General features: G+C 31.7%; 1 protein-coding gene across 1 annotated transcript in view; it reads left to right on the top strand.

The window, feature by feature from the left end:
• Positions 1-374: 374 nt before the first annotated feature.
• Positions 375-17,805, top strand: part of LOC133321337 (uncharacterized) — a 53,295-nt gene continuing 35,864 nt past the window's right edge. Inside the window, exons 1-4 of the mRNA XM_061530430.1 lie at positions 375-566; positions 4,665-5,111; positions 5,254-5,442; positions 5,541-5,697. Coding sequence (XP_061386414.1) covers positions 455-566; positions 4,665-5,111; positions 5,254-5,442; positions 5,541-5,697 — 905 coding nt within the window. The 5' untranslated portion in view covers positions 375-454. The remainder of the gene's footprint in view (positions 567-4,664; positions 5,112-5,253; positions 5,443-5,540; positions 5,698-17,805) is intronic.

The raw sequence follows: 17,805 nt of genomic DNA, 5'->3' as shown, positions 1-17,805 counted from the left end.
AACTATTAAACAAAAAACACCAAAGATTGATGGCGAGATTTTGGTACAGGACTTTAAAGAAAATCTGCAACAACTCTTAAAGAGTCACACCAATGATGATAAAAGGAACCACAAAGCTGGTAGCAATGGCAATGGCAACAGCTTCAGCAGCAGTATTAATAAATCACCAAACGATAATGCATATCTTATGGCCACTTCAACCAGCTCAACTATAAAGCGTGCTGTCTCCTCTCTACCGGTCACACCACATCCACGAGCCACTTCAATGGTATATCCGTTCTCCAACTATGGCTATGGCAGCAGCAGCAGCAACACCAACGCCAGTAACAACAATGGCTATGGCTATGGTTCAGCGAAACAACAACAGCAACAAGGACCACCTTCGGAACGACGTCACATTGTGCCCGAAAAATTGCAATACACCAAAGAGATTACCATCAAACAGGGTCGCCTTATGGGCATTAGACGTAATTTTCATCCCTCTGCGGGCATACGTGATGTTGATCAATATCTGGGTATACCGTATGCAGAAGCTCCAGTGGGTAGCCGTCGTTTTATGCCACCAGGTATGTAGTACAAAAACAAAAAAAAATAAATCTCGAAAACCTTATAAATATGTGGCCACATAGACAACAGCAAAAAAAGATGAACATATAAAGGCTATTCTTTATGACTTTATATGAGCCACTAATTGATCAATTGCAAAGTGTGCTAAGTGTAGAATATTCAGTTGGGAAACTTGAAAGGAGGCGGTCATAAAAAATATATACCCAAATATTTGCTTCAGGGGAAATGTTCATAGTTGCTTTGAAATATTCTAACATTGATTGTTATGCCACTTTGCATATGATCTAAAGTAAAAGCTACAATAGGTCATATTGCCAAGTCAAATTTTTATAAATAAAAAAATAGTTTTCCTCCAGATACACTTTATACTCACCGTATAGTATACAAATACTGATATCTTGTCAAAATGAACCGATTCAGCAGTGTTAATTTATCCATGATCTTTTACAATGATATTTCAACAAGGTTGAGTAGTCGATTGATTTTATTGCCGCAATTGAGATTTCATTTTTTTTCCTCTTTCGGCATTTTTTTCCTCTTGAATGGGCTGTGATTAGGTATTTCGCTAAAAATCCATGTCATTTAAATACATGTCCCCATATAAAAGTCCTGACCGATTCAAAATAATGAATGTTTATCTCATGGAGGGACTTTAAGACGGTTTCACGTTTCTTCCATAAGGGCTAAACATGCATGTGATCACCGAATCCTATGATATGTTATATATACTATTTATACAGCCTCCACCATAGTATGGTCGACCGAATTTTTTTGACCGAATTGCCTGTAATTAACTACTTTGACTTCTTATTGGATAGCAAATCCCTCCACTAAAATTTATAAATATAGGTCCACTTTTTCTGGTAGACCCATATAACGGTACCCACAATTTTCGGTATTTTGGGGTTCTAAAGCGCAGATTTTACCCTAAAAAGTATGGAATTCTAAGTTGATGTAGCTATTTATTGAAATCGTTCCGCCTTCTAATGATATCGTGATAAAAAAAAAACTCGAACCTAACGATAATGAAATATATCGGCCAGTATCTCCTCCATATAATGGTACCTCCTGAAGGAAAGCATTGAGCTACAAAACTAAAATATTGGGTTCGAAATTGACATAGCCAAGCTTTGGGTTTTTCAGATTATAGGAGAAATATCCATTAAAATTTTGGCGTACATAATTGTTTACATAAATCGGTTTGTAGAATTATTGGTATAGGTCCATTTTTGGTATGTTCCCTATATTTTCATTCCAAGTATTTGTCAGCATACATATGGTGGAAGGTATCCAAAGTTCGGCCCGGCCGCTTTTTTCACTTGTTTTGTCTAGTTAAATATTAAACCAATTTTTTCATTGCTGCCTTATAAGTATATATAACAACATAAAAAAGCACACACAATGTACGGATTCCTGAATATTTACTTTAAATAGTCGAAATTTTTGTAGTTTTTTTTTCCTGTTCTTTATCACGTGAATAGTTTCAATTTTTTATAAAAAAAATATGTGCACTAAATGCTAACACTGGTTAGGTTAAAAAAACTACTAAAGTTACTATCATGGTTTTAATCGCAATTTAGTAGCCTGTTAATTTTTGGAAATTTCTTAATTAATTGCACTTACCAAGGGAAATGAGGGCGGCAATATTTTTTTATATTTTTTATTTTTATATAAAGAATAAAAAGTAATTTTCGGTATCGACAACGCCATTTTATTCCAAACTTCCCACTAATGGAAGCTTTTCAATCCGATTTTTTGGTTGAATTAAAAACAAATTTTTGGTAAAAGTTATATTTCTGATTTCAATTTGTTATTCCTTGCTATAGCTGTGTGTGTGTGTGGGGATGCCTTATGCACTTTAAAATTGCATTCTTTTTTTAATTACAATTTTATAAACTTTCAAATAAATATTTCCCCTTTTAATTTAAAGTTTTCACATGCCAGTTTAAACTGTTTGTTAATTTTTGGCAGAACAAAAGAAAGTCTTGAGTTTGCTGGTGGTTAAAACTTTAATGTTTAATCTCTAAAGTGTTTAGTTCATACGTTAAGAAAGACAGCTCAAATATAATATGGAACAAGGGAGATTTGAATTTTGTTTTTAATTCTGCAAAGCAAACTGAACAAGTCCATTTAAGAAATTGTGTTCTCCTAAAGAAATTCTAAAAAAAACTAATAAGCAATAGTATACCTATATTTATGTTAAATTTTTTCTCAGTATTTAAAAACAAAATGTTATTAATACAAAGGGATTTGTTCACTTTCATTTGTAAACGGGCAAAATTATATCCAACCTTCATATGGTTAAGACAAGCATATATACCCAAATATACAGATATGTGGCTTACACTCTTACAGCCATTTTTGATTTTCTAAACCTAAGATTTTGCGTCTGTGTGTGTGAGTTATTGTTGTGTTTGAAAATATACAGTATAATAGAAGTTCTAACAATCGTCAAACTCAGTCCTGCAACAGAGCATCCAAATACCTCATATATATCGGAATCGAAAATCAAAAGTTAATGTTTAGGAAAGTTTGTTATAAACATTGATGTGGTTTGTTAAACATAAACGCAAACACATATATATATATATTTATAAGTTTTATATATTTATTTGTTGTTATGTTGTGTTTAAAATTATGGTCAACCTAAACTGAAGTCAGCTCGAGAAAGGATTGAGGAAAAATGCATTATTGAAAAATCGTATAAACTTAGCAATTAATTTATTTAATCAAGTGCTCCTTAATGTCGTTTCGATTTTGTCAAAGAAGAATGCAAGCCAAGCGGCTAAAATTGTGAATGGTGTTTATAGTTCCGATACTGTAACAGTCAATCATGTGTAATTTTGGTTTCGTAGATTCCGTTCATTGATGTTAAGGATGCACCTAAAAAATTGTGATAAAAACGAATCGAACGATCGAAGTTGACTGGCATGTTAGCAGTCGTAACATCGCACAGGAGCTATCCAGACTAACCATAAAGGCAGATGCTAAGCCTAATTCGAGTTTAGAAATGCATGATTTGGTTAAACCCGAATTTGAATGTTTGTAACCCAGAGTAGTGGAAAAAACCACCAATCTTGAAGAAATTTAGAATTATAGCTTCTTTCATGGAAATCGAATACGAAATTTACTTCAAAGATTTAAATATTTTGTTTAAAAATCCGAGCTGTAGCATTTCTCATATCCACTGCTTCCAATTAAAATAAAACGTATTTTGCATCTGTTTGTTCATCATAGACAAAGCCACATACAACAAATCTCAAGCTCTTATGTTACCTTATTTGTAGTTGTAATTGTTTTACTAACTAACTATAACTCTCAAAGGTGTGTGTTTCTATAGCCTGAAAATCTGACTCAAACTCAACTTATTATGTTTTTCAAATAAAATCATTTTATCGGCAATTATTAAACATCTGAATAAAAAGTCATATTAAATTCTTTAATATAATCTAAATTCCATTTCAATCTCATTACTATTCTCTGTAATGCATTTCATCAAATTTGACCCCGCATTCTATAGGCATGCCTATCAATAGGACTTTGTTTGATCAATTTCAAGTTTGAATTTGTAATATTTATACCGTCCATCAAAATCACCAACATCATCATCATCGACAGCAGCCACGTCCAAGTCCACCAACTTTTCCTTTGGATTCCCTAATCCACAGCAATGAAACGTGCTTTGTATCGCTGATTTGATGTTCAATGTTTTCGACGAACCGACAAACGCCATCAATGACAGTTGCCTCTTTTTTTGGTTTTGGCCAAGTAAAAGTTTCCAATAACGTTTGACGCCATGATGTCACTGGCTAAAAGGAAAGTGGGTGACTTGGTGTCTGCATTAGGGATCATAAAAGCGAGAGTCGCAAATAAATGCGAATGGAACAAAAAATGAATGCACAAGACAACAAATGACGGTTTGTAGTAGAAGGTCATTGACTGGAATCGGAATTGCTATTGGAAGCACGAAACACATTTACCAAATTATTACATTTCATATAAAAGAAATCATGAAATCATTATTTTATACTCAGAAGCTTGTTTTAAATAATTTTATTTGATTTATTCATTTTTTTATTTTTGTTTGTATCGTTTAGGTACCCCATTGCCATGGCAAGGCTTAAAAATGGCCCATCACATGCCGCCAGTGTGCCCGCAAAAATTACCGGATATGTCTCCTCAAGGCACAGCGAAAATGTCCAAAAGTCGTTATCGTCACCTGACACGTTTGTTGCCCTATCTGAAAACGGAAAGTGAAGACTGTTTGTATTTGAATGTCTATGTTCCAAATACAAATGGCGATGGTGATGATGTTGCTGGTCGGAGCCCAACTGCCAGTGGCAACAGCAGCACCACCACCACAACAACCACAGCCGCATTCGATTCAGAAGATTCCTACGAACATCGTCCTTTGTATCCGGTTATTGTGTACATACATGGCGAATCATTTGAATGGAATAGCGGAAATGCCTACGATGGCTCCGTACTGGCCAGTTACGGCGAAGTTATCGTAGTTACTGTAAACTATCGTATTGGAATTTTAGGTAAAGTTTTTGCAATGGACTTTTTCCCCTGAACTTAGAAAAAGACATTTTCTAACAAAACCTTTGTTTTTTGTTATGCTTTGTTTCGTTTCATTCCTTTTTGCTGTTTCGGTACATTCTGTGTTGGTGTCCTGGCCAACAGGCTTCATGCGACCGAGTATTAATGAAAATACTGTTGCCAACTTTGGTTTGTTGGACCAAATAGCTGCCCTGCACTGGATAAAAGAGAACATACACTCCTTTGGCGGCGATAAGGACAGTGTCACTTTAATGGGTCATTCAACGGGTGCTGCCTGTGTCAACTATCTGATGATCTCGCCCGTTGCTTCAGGTAGGAAATGTTAACAACTTTCCTTGTTCTGTACTGTGTGTACTTATTTTCTTCTTCTTTTTTGTGTGTCTATTTTGCATCCCCATAATCTTTGGCAGGTTTATTCCATCGTGCCATTTTGATGTCCGGCTCGGCCATGTCTGATTGGTCAGCGACTAATCATTCGTTGCAACTTACCATGCAAATCGCCCATGGCCTTAATTGTCCCCTTAATGATGACAATGAAGAGATGTTATCGTGTTTGCGACAAAAGCGGTAAGTTAATGACTTGATTGAATCATGCCAAAAGGGGTCGTCTGTCCCACCATTTGTCTACTGTAGTTCTTTGTGTTGTTGTTCATCTATAGCAGCAGCGTCCCTTTATTTACAATCATGGCAGATTGCACTTTCGTTAATTATTCTAAAATAAAAGAGAAGGATGAACAAAACAGAAAGAAAAACAACAACTTTGTTGCCTCGACTATCATCAATTACCTTTATGTTAAGTTTTGATTTAATTGGTTAAAAGTTTTCCCAAACACAATGGAAGAAAGAAGTTCAAAGTGTGGGATAATGTTGCGAGAAACACAAGGGTTGCATTAATTGAGAAATGACCACAGGTATTTTTAGCAAATTAGCTATAGGAAAAGTCCAAATAATATTTTAGAATATTGTATTATGGTATCAACGTAGTTTTTCAATGAAGTTTAAATTTTGCATATCGAATAATCTGAGGAGAGGTATTTAAATTCATATAAAAGGTCTAAATATAGGCCTACCAGATTTATAAAACGCTATATTTTACTTAAATTAGTAATAATGAAAAAAAAAATGTTCAATATGGGGACGCGCCTGGCATAATATTTCCAATATACGTCTAGTGTTCTATAGGTCCCACATACATCTTATAATGAATGTGGCTGTAATCTGACATTCAATTTCTATGTTTTTACAACTCATAGGTATATTGGGGACCCTAGTCGCATTTTCAATTCTAATTTTGGTAATCTAGGATTTAGATTTTTCACAAATAAAAAACCCCCTCGATGGTAATTTGAAATCCCGTCGATTTTCCCAGCAGTTGCAGTTTCGGATTTTGCATTCTCATAAGAGAATATTTTTTTATAAAAATAAAAACATTTTTTGTTCATCCTCCTCTTTTATTTTAGAATAATTAACGAAAGTTCAATCTGCCATGATTGTAAATAAAGGGAACATTACGTATTTTTGCTTGTTTTTTGTTATTTACTAGAAAAAAAAAGAAATGTAGAAAAATATTTCGGGAAAAATAACAAGTCTTGTATTTTAGCCACAAATGTTCGAAATATCATTCATCAATCAATGTCTACTATAAATATCAATATGTGTTGAATTATGGTTCGGTTTAATTATTTATTTGAGGACACAAATTCAAAGGTAGTACACATCCCATTGTGCCTGCACTTAATGATAAACCTTAATGCTGTGCATTGATCATTCCTCAACTCTGTTTGCACAACATTTGCGGTCAATTTCAGATACATACAAAACATTTGCCACAAATTTATGTAATGACTTTTCAATACCCTTGTTACTCGGCCTACATCTACTTACACGGATTTTCAACATTTACTGCAAACCAACAAACGTCTCCAAGCCAACATCATCATAGCACCACCACCAACAACGAGAACGATGACGACGGCCTCACAGTCAACCAGTAATCGTTTCAATGTGGATTGCAAGTCAATTGACTAGGATCAATCGTTCGGCCACCAATCATCATCCATTTGGTTGGTCTGTAACATTTTAATTTTACAAAACTGATTTTAAATGAAAGTAGAAAATATTTAATTAAATATTAATGACGTCGAGTAACGGTGCTGATGATGTTGGCCAATTGGGATGACATTGAGTTGAGGTGATATTTTAAAGGCATTGGTTGTCAAGGTCTTTATATTTTATTCTACTGTTTGAGATTTATTAATAACAAGTCATAATAAATTGTGGTTATCGAAATTATCAATACAATTTTAAGAGATAATTAAAATACCAAATTCTAGTTGAAATTTTTGCACAAAATATATCTAAATGAAAAATAAAAAATGTTGCAGTTCTCTTTTCTCCGTAGAGCAAATAACAATGAGATATTTTTATAATTTTTATTTAGGTCCGTTATTGGTAACCAAAGAATCGCCAAAAAATTAAGAAAATATTCCAAGTTTTCCAAAAAAAAAGGTTGAGATTTTTATTTATTGTTTATCCTGCGCTATAAGGTGGTGTGTATATTAAAATTGTCATTCTTGCAAACAGTCCGTCAAAATTAAAGATAGAAATTTGCAATTTTGCACACAGGATGTTCGGTATTGGAAATGTGATAAATCGGTCCATGTTTTGATATAGACCCCATATAACTGTTAAGGCAAATTTTCGTTATTTAGATGCCGATGTTCACGAAACTTAACACACATCATTCCAGATTTAGTTCGGACGAAAATATATATGGGAGTTATATCTAAAACTGACCTGATTTTCACGAAACTTATCACACATCATTGTGGACCCAATTCAGTATGCCATGCCATGACAAAAATATATATGGGAGCTATATCTAAATCTGAACTGATTTAATCCAATTCGCATCATAAATGCGACCTGTACTTTGTTTACAATTTAACATGGACAGAAGGACGGACATGCATATATCGACTCATATATGCATATACTTAAAAGGAACCTTGTGTCTTTCCTTTTAACTGTTACAAACATATGCACAAAGACATAATACCCTGTACCACAGCGTGGTGAAGGGTATACAAAAAATGGTTCAATATATTTTTTTCGTTAAAAAAAATCGCACACATTGTATTAAATTCACATTACGCCTATGGCCCTACTGGAGGAGATATGCTACTCAATTAAATTGTTATCAATTATTATGCTCATAATATGCAATGTCTGCAAAATATATTTACCCAGCTGTAAACACATGAACTTGTTATGGTCATATTCAATACACTATAATTCAGTTATTTTTATAAAAAAAGAGAACGTCCTAGGGACAGAACATTTCGATAAAACCAGAGATATGCAGTGACCGCAAATTAACCCACAACAAATTGTGATATGGAAAAGTGATATAGATTATTGATACTATTATTAAAAAACACATATAATATCAATAAGAGCCTATTTCAATACCATAGAAAATTAAGACAATATCGAAAAACAAAAATTTACAAATATGTCATTTATTATGCTACGAACAAATAATATATGTAGGTCAATTTAATCGATGAATGATATGTTGAAATATCCAATCAAGAATTTGCAATATATCACAATTTTTAAATGCTCACAAAATACTACAGTTATACAATATGTAATATAGTTATATTGCTATATATTCTTAAAAAAGTAGACATCTTTATTTGAAGCAAAATTCAATTCAATCAAAACGATATTGCAGCAATAATTGTTTAAATCAATACTTGTGGTGCAATTCCTTTTCAAGTACATTCTATGTACTTTGCTGCTTAGTTACACAAATTTTAATTTATAAATCTACAGTTTTTGGGATTATTGTGGCAATTAAACGAAAGTTATACACACATATCTATACGAATGTTCTTCTTAAGGACAAGACAAATAATCTGTTACATATATAAAAAGGTTTTTTTTTATATTTTATAGTCTTAGTCTTATCGGTAATATAATCTATATTTCAATAGTTTAAAAACAATGGAATTTCTTTACAATTTAATAATCCTTGTGTACTTTTTTCGTAAAAATGAAATAGAGATCAACAACTTTAGGCTTGATAAAGAATATTCAATAATAAAAAAGTACAATATTGAATTGGAATTCAAATGAATTGTCTATATGTAGCTGTGTATAAGTATTTTTGTTTTAAACTAAAAAACTAGATATGAGGTGCCATATCAAATAGCTACGATGGATGGATATCAATGTTGAGTTTTACTCTGGGAATCTAAATCAATTGTTTGAATATATGAATAAAGGCCACCTATAGACATATGAAATTATAATGATTTCCTAGGCCACGTTTGATGAATCAAGCTATATCTAAGTAAATTTTAAACTCTGAGCCCATATCGTCAACTAACCCTGTAGTTAGATGTCCATTTTGTAACCAAAAAGAATAAAAAAATCATAAAAAATCACAAGGGTTTTTAGGTAAAATCTACAACTTCTAATTTTCTAATATCGGCTTTTGTATGTCCCTTAAATAACAGATCTCAGGACGCATAAAGTATTTATATTCCGTTCATATCATGATTGAACACACAATATTTAAGATAGAGATTTGCCAATTAATCCTAGGTGGTTTGGTATTTAATATCGGATGTATGGTTCGACATTATATTATTTACCGTATAGCGCTGGCGCTCCATTTTCAGCCATATAACCGGATTTTCATACAAAAGTAGTTGTAGTATAGGATTTCCGGATCTTGGAAAGTAATAAACGTATTTACGGAATATATTTAACATTTTATTTTTGTCCGTTTTTCTTGTAGCTCAAAATTATTAGGAGTCAATGTTTAACGGACCCTATTCTATGATGAATATATTTACTCCTGAAGGATATAGACCCGAGAAATTGATTGTATATACTAGAGGAGAGGTTGACCTTTAATAGATACCAATTATATTGTCGTATATACTTGGATACGGGAGTTATAAGTAAATATTTAAAGAGATATAGCTATTCTGTAGAGCATATATTTAGCGTTTATTCATTTTAAATTCTACACAAAGTTCTGGTTATGTTCAAGACGACGCCTATAATTTTCAATTCAACCCAGGAAAAATATTCCGAAAATATGCCAGGGTAAAAAGGAGTAGCTGTTGAATTCTTATCCGTCAAGTGGTTGCAAATATTGCGAAATGTTACCCAGGCACGGAATAAAGATCCGTAGAAAGTTAGTATTCCGAGATGGTTGTGTAGGGTATACTGCTCCGCTCACTGTTTTTTTTTAAGTTGTTGGTCATTATACCACTCCAGGAGCATTTTGTCTACTCCATCTATTTGATAAATTTCGAAAAAGTTTATCAAATTAGTTTATCTGAGACTAGAACGGTATACATACAATAGTAGTAGTACTTAGTAAATCAAAATTTTTTTGAAAAATTTTAGGATATTGGTTTTGCTATGCACTAATGAACAATTCAAAATACCAAAACATCTCAGCTCTCTTGGATAAAGCTTTTGTAATCAGTTTTTTTATCGATGTTTTTTTTTTTATTTTTAAAATTGCTTAAAGTGTTACAAATGAAATGACAAAACTATCTTATGATTTTCGGTTTTTTAAAAATAGTCTATTTTGACAAAGAGAAAAATACTCTCTTTTTTTTAAATGCTTACAAAGATGTTCTGCTTTGTTTTTTATTAAACCAATCACTACATAAGGACATGCATATGTATGAAAATGTTTGTGTTTGCCCCATACCGAATATGATAAAAGTTAAATTGAAATGCTATAAATTACAATGTATCTAAGTATGGTAATGGAATCCTCTACTTCGTATATATGTAAATGTGTTCTTGGAAAATGGATTTTTCCTTTCAGTGTTGCCACCTACTATTTTAATTTTTGCAATATTTTTCAATCAAATCTTCGATTCAACATTGGAAATATTTATTCCTGAAATGAATTGGCACTGATACAGGACCAATCAATTTTCTTGAACATTTTTTTATATATGGTATATATTATATATGTTCTATTATCATTGATAATTGTTAATACAATAGTCAACATAGATTATATGTCATTTACTGGTGTATAGATGTAAATATTAAATCACATATATCTAGACGGTTTCGTCTGGCTTGAATATCTAACTATATACATATATCTATATATATTTTATTCTGAAACGTATCACCAGCTGAAGAATAGAATTACTATATTGATAAATGTCAGTTCACATTTCTAGTAATATCTCCAAACACGAAAACACTCAATACAACATAATATTGCATCGAACACACAATCATACATATGTGTATTGTTGTTGCAAGAAAAAAAACTACAATTCTTAAGAATTTGCAATGTGAACTGAAGCTCTATATTGCCATGACCAAACCTAGCTCAATATGTTTGACAATAAATTGGTTTGGGGTAGAAATCGAAAATGCAAATTTCAAAGAAAAACCCATTGGTTATCTGGAGATTAGAAACAGCACACACTCACACTCCCATATGTGTTGATGTGTATATCCGTGTGTGATTGCAAATGTATTCGTATTCTAAACACAATTATTGTATTGCATTGTTCAATTTATTGTCCATCCGTTATGTGGTGATGGTGCGTAAATGTTTCTTGTATTTCGTTTTAATACTTTTCTTGAAAGTTCTCTGCCAAAACGGATTGCATTGAACAAAGGAGAAACTTTTGCCGGGTACATTATTGTAATGTAAAGTAATGGCTGGCAATACTTATGGGACTTCTTCAAATGGGTTTATCAAATTTGAAACGTTTTTAAATTTAACAGGCTGATCGAAAATTATCCTTCTTGTTCATTTTTTCTGATTATGCACATAGAAAGTATGTTTGTTGTTGTTTTAGAATATTCGTATCTTGGTGTAATTTAATACAAATGCGGGATAAGAACATTACTTGAATATATCATAATCTTTGTAAAATTTTATCTTACAATGAAATAATTAAACTTTAAAAAAAGTAAATGAAAACAACGACCCCACATATGTTTTAATCTTTTTATTTGCTGTTTTTGACGTTTTCCAAAGAATATTTACCATATTCAGACTTAATCCATTATGTGTGGTTTCGAAAAAAAAAATAAAAATATTAATTAACCTAATGCGTTTACACATAATGCCAACGACCAGTAGCATTTTAAGCTTTTGTCGTTGTCAGTCATTTTCAAATTTTGGTTAATTGAGACTGAAGTATGGCGAAATAAATGTGTGGCATATTTTCACATAATTTACTTTGCCAACATACTACATGTTCGGAAAAAGGTGTAGTTTCTGAGCACGCGACTTTAAAATATTTTCAGGAAATTTTCACATGAAGTTTTTTTTTGTCTTTTTCAAAATATATTCACGAAATTATCTGCGTTTATTTTTCTATTGAAAAAAAATTAATTCTCAGACTAAAATAAGATTTTTTATGGAAAAAAGTACATCTCAGACAATACAAAGAAATTGGTTACTATGACCAGTTAGGCATCATGCCATCTGGACACCAAATTTACGGGTTTCAGTTAAAAATATAAATTCCAATTAAAATTTTATATTACCATCTTGATGTTTATATACACATTGAACGCTTAAGTTTTCCAAAGAAAATTTAACTTTTACACACGAACAAGATATGCTTGGGAATTTTTAACACTAATAACCATAACAATACTTATCAGTCCAATTTGTTTGAGGTGGGAAGTGTAACTTTTAATGAGTATGACTTTGCAGAAAAAATGTTGTTGAATGAAAACACCCACACACACGTACATGACATGGGCATTTATTTACAAAACATTTGCATAGGTGATTGCTTGTTTGTTCGATTTTTTCCAGGTGAAAAAAGTAACAACTGCAAACATTTTCAAATTAAAACTTAGTGACGAAACAAGCGACGTCATTTCCAGTTTTGGGTCTTTTGTTTATTTAGGAAATTTCTTAATTTTGCCTTTTGGGGTTTTTCTTCAATGGCAGGTTTTCCAAGAAACTTAACTTTGTTTGACTGGACAAGTCTACAGATTGGAGAGACTACCACAGTAATATTACTTTTATATAAATCTTTAAATTTAAATCATATTTTAAGATATGAAAAACACAAGCGTTTTCATTTTATCACAATACAAATAAACCGTTGCCGCTTGTATGAAATGCCATTCAATAAAATGTCATTGTTTTGCTGAACCCTTTTCAAAATTGTTATTGTTGACATTATACAAACGAGATAAAATTATAATTAATGTTACAGAATTTTAAATTTAACCAACACACAATGCATATATTGATGATATTTTACCAGGAATTACTAACTGAACATCCATTGTTAACTTATTTATTTAATTAATATACAAAATTGTTAAATTATGGAATTAACATATAATTATATATGTAATTAAACAAAATGTAGATTTTTAAACTGAAAATAAGGGAAAAAATACTACAAAACAAAGCCACATTGTTGAACTTTTCAACAAAACTCCAAGCCCATATTCTCATTATATAATTTGGTTTAAGTGAAAAAATTGTGGTTAAAAATAACAAATAATATAAACATTATCATCATTTGAATTGGCGTAAAAACATACTTGATATAATTAAAAAAATTAAATTTTAAAACTAATAATATTAATGCAATCAATTATTAAAGCGTGTAAAACCACAATATCTATGTATATTAAACTTTCAAAACACAATCAGTTTCAATATGCGGTTAGTCTTGATTTACACTAAGTTGTTTTAATTCCGGCAAATATGTGGTTTGTCGGTGGGAGTTACAAGCGGAATAGTTAAGATAGTAGTTGGACTGATAACATAACATATACCATGCGTATGGGGACTAAATTTATAATATGAAACAAAATCTTAGCAGAATAATAATTTGAAACCAGTAATGAACGTTCAAAACTCGCTCGGGTCGACTATATTATAGTCGGGTACACGCAATAGATGCTCATATATACAATATCCTTAATATAGAATAGACATAGCATCTTTGGAGGACCATTGAAATGGAATCGGGCGAAATTAACTACGTACATAGATACATAAGTAGACACATTTGAGCAACTGTGGCATCGACACGAAATCCAATACACGTTATTCTAGCTTCGATTTGGTACGTTGTGCACTAATTGTTCCTAACTATTGTTATTTCGTGCATAATTTTGATGAAATCGGATGAATATATATATATATATATATATGGAACCTATATCTAAACTTTAAATGTTTTAAAAACAAATAAATTCATGCCTAATTTTAAAAACATATATGTTTTTTTATTGCGGTTGTCCGACTAATTTCAAACTTCTTTAATGTTTTATTCTCCCCCTCTAATACACATACACACATTTTACATAAATGCCGCCTTAACAAGCATATAAGATTACACTGGCCTTAGATATCATAATCTAGGAGAACTATGTTGTGTGTGTTTGCATGCAAAATTTACAGCATACAAAAATTATAGAAGGACGTTTCTTAAACAACCATGTAAATGCAAAGCCTTTGAATTTACAATATTGTACAACCTTGAATAAGACTAAATAATGTGGTTTCCTTACTTTCTAAGTGTTTTTGACTACAATATGTTTTGTTGTTGTTGTTGTTGAAAAATATTTATTTCGTTTTTTCTTCTATATTTAATATAAACAACTGCAACAACTAAATCCCTTTAGGTCATAGCATTATTAATTCAAAATAATATTTTACATTGTGTGGTCAAGTACCAACCAGCGTACCAACCTCTATAATCTCTTGGCCAAAGAATTTACTTTTGTTGCGGCAAATGTCTAAAAAGAAATCTTATTATTCCATATATATTTGGCTAAGACATTTAAGGACAGCAATTTTCCAAATAATATTTCAAACGAAAATTTTTCATTACCCTAAAAGCTTCTTATGAGGAGGTGAAATATCCTAATGGTTTTATCCAAGCAACAGGCCAAGGTGGACAAGGTATGGTTCTATGATTTTGTATATCAAATCCAGACAGACATGTTGGAAAATAGATGTATACTACAAGGATAGTGTAGGATGAAGAGGAATGATGAGAAAAGCGACATACACCTGCCAACAAACAATGGCTGAACCGTTGATGGCTTTATAACAAAATCATTTGTTTGAGTATTTGACTTGTAAAGGTACTAAGGAAAATGTGTTGTAATAGTTGCTTGTTGTGGAGAACGTTGTTGTTGTTGTTGTTGTTGATGATGTTGAATCAGAACTGCAGCTATACAATATATTCAATTCTCGTACACATCCTGCCACTGCACGTTGTTACTGAATTCAGCTATGAGAAAGAGATATGGCTAAATATTTATACCATAAATCACACTTGACTGCATTAACTTTTTGAGGATGACAAAATATGTTGGAAAATACATAAATCTGAATGTTGTCTTCCTCCTTTTGGCCTTACACGCTCAAGTCATTGAATACTTGCAGCTGTTGTTGTTGTTGTTGCTGTTGTATTGCAATATTTAAGATATATAGAAACGTGCATGCGTATGTTTGCAGCTGTTTTCAAATGAGTTTATATTTTTAAACTTTAAGCTTTATGTTTTTTTGTAAAATATTCTATATAGAATGTCTTGTTTGCAGGCATTTGAAGTGCAACTATAAGGCCATACATAAATATTTCCTATACATATGTAACACTTTTCGCCCTATACACTTTCTTTTACATTGTTATTGAGCAACATTTCGGTCTAAGTAAAATGAATGTACTTGAAAAACTTAGTAAAACGATTCAAGTCACTCAACATTAAGCAATAAATCTTACGAAACAGTGGGACATTTTTCAATGATTAAATGGACATAGAATGGTTTTTGTTTAGAATCTAACATTTCTGCAATGGATACGAAAAATGGTAACAATAATTTGAAGGAATAATTTGAAGAAGGAGGAATCAACACTATATGCCCATACATTCTTGTATATCACTACTTGTTAATAACATTAATTTACGCTTTTTATTCTCCATAATATCTTTTTATCAAAACTAGATTGAGACTGGTGTTTTTACTAACAAGAAAATATAAAAAATTCGTTAAGTATGGCCGGCCCAACTTTTTATACACTCCACCACGAGGTGTGAATATGAGATATTAGGCTTTTCATGTTTTGAATATAATGTTCCAAATTACAAAACATAATGTTGGAAAACTGGCGTAGGAACTTCAACATACAGATAATTAGCATATGTATATTAATAGATTCTGGTAAGAAGCTTTTCGTTCACGAGGAATCTGATAGTCATTTCGATGACTTATATAGACTATTTTCACAAAAAAATTTATTTTACCCTCCAATATGCCGGAATGCAAATTACAGCTAATACAATTACAAACCAGTAAGGAAAGTAGTAAAGTCGGACTGGCCGACTATGTGATACCCTTCACCACTTTGGGTATATTCTACATATGTATCCAAACCATTTCATGTCAGTGTTGCCTCGAAAGAACATTGAAATGAAGATGATCTTATTTATAACATCAATCTATACACATGCCTTTCTGCAACCTATGCTAAATTTGATTTCATTTGTGCGTTTTTAGAGTCGTTTGGGTACAATGGGACAAATTTATGTACATCGATTTAGAGCAATCTTGATACACTCTTTTCGGTAGACCGCACTCAAACAACATTTCAACATTTAAACTCAATCACCCGTTTGAAATATATATGCAAGTTGTGTCTGCATCTGCACCAATTTCAACAAAACGCCTTAACGTCATTCTAGTCTCAATTCGATACGTTGTGAAAAATTTAGTGTCACTTGGTGCACCATTTATCTAAATCTGAACCGAGTTCAACGAAACTTGCCAGAGATTAATTTATATTATCTTCAGTACATTGTGCAAAATTGTGTGTCAGACATACAAATTTTGGTTCTTTAGTGCACAATTTACATAAAATCGGAGGAGAATACATATGGGACTATATCTATATCAATAGGGTTTGTCCTTGGGCGAAATTGTGCCAAATTAATCCAATTCGTTCATAAATGCGAACTGTACTTTGACATTCACCGTGTGGTGAAGGCCTAAAACTTTGAACATACTGACAATGGGGAGACACTCCATGAGTGCCTAAAAATGAAATCAGAGCCAATTCGATTAAAAAAAAGTGGCCAAACCCTTAAATAAAGGACTATAGGGGTAATCTTATATTGAAACGCCTGCTGCCTCCTTCCTCAAGTAGTATAGTAGAATTTTATCAATAAATGTCAAACGGGTTGGAATTTCGAATTAACTTCCTTTAGCTTCATACAATTAACATTATTAGTATGACTATAAAAAATAATTTTTTATTTATGAAAGTGGGTTTATTTTTTTCGTTTTTGTTTTTATAAATTTAATTTAACTTTTTAACACATATCTTTGGTAAACATTTCGTGCGTCCATACAATATTGTTGGAATATTAAATGAATATTTGTTTTTATAATAACTTCAAAATTGCGTTATTTCGTAATTCAATTCAGTTTTTGCGGTAAACATATGTTTTATAGTTTTTTAATGCTAACAAAGCACAATGGGTGATGTTTTTCATAAATATTTATTAGCAAAAAGAGAAATACAATATTAAAAGTATATTTTGCAACGAATATTCAATCAGCAAAGTGTCGAAATATTATAGATACATAATTTCTGTAAACTAAGGAGAAATACA

This window comes from Musca vetustissima, unplaced genomic scaffold, assembly GCF_032173495.1.
Source record: "Musca vetustissima isolate MV318-11 ecotype Yass unplaced genomic scaffold, APGP_CSIRO_Mvet_v1 utg81121, whole genome shotgun sequence".
Classification (NCBI taxonomy): domain Eukaryota; kingdom Metazoa; phylum Arthropoda; class Insecta; order Diptera; family Muscidae; genus Musca; species Musca vetustissima.
This window is presented reverse-complemented; position numbering and strand designations above follow the sequence as displayed.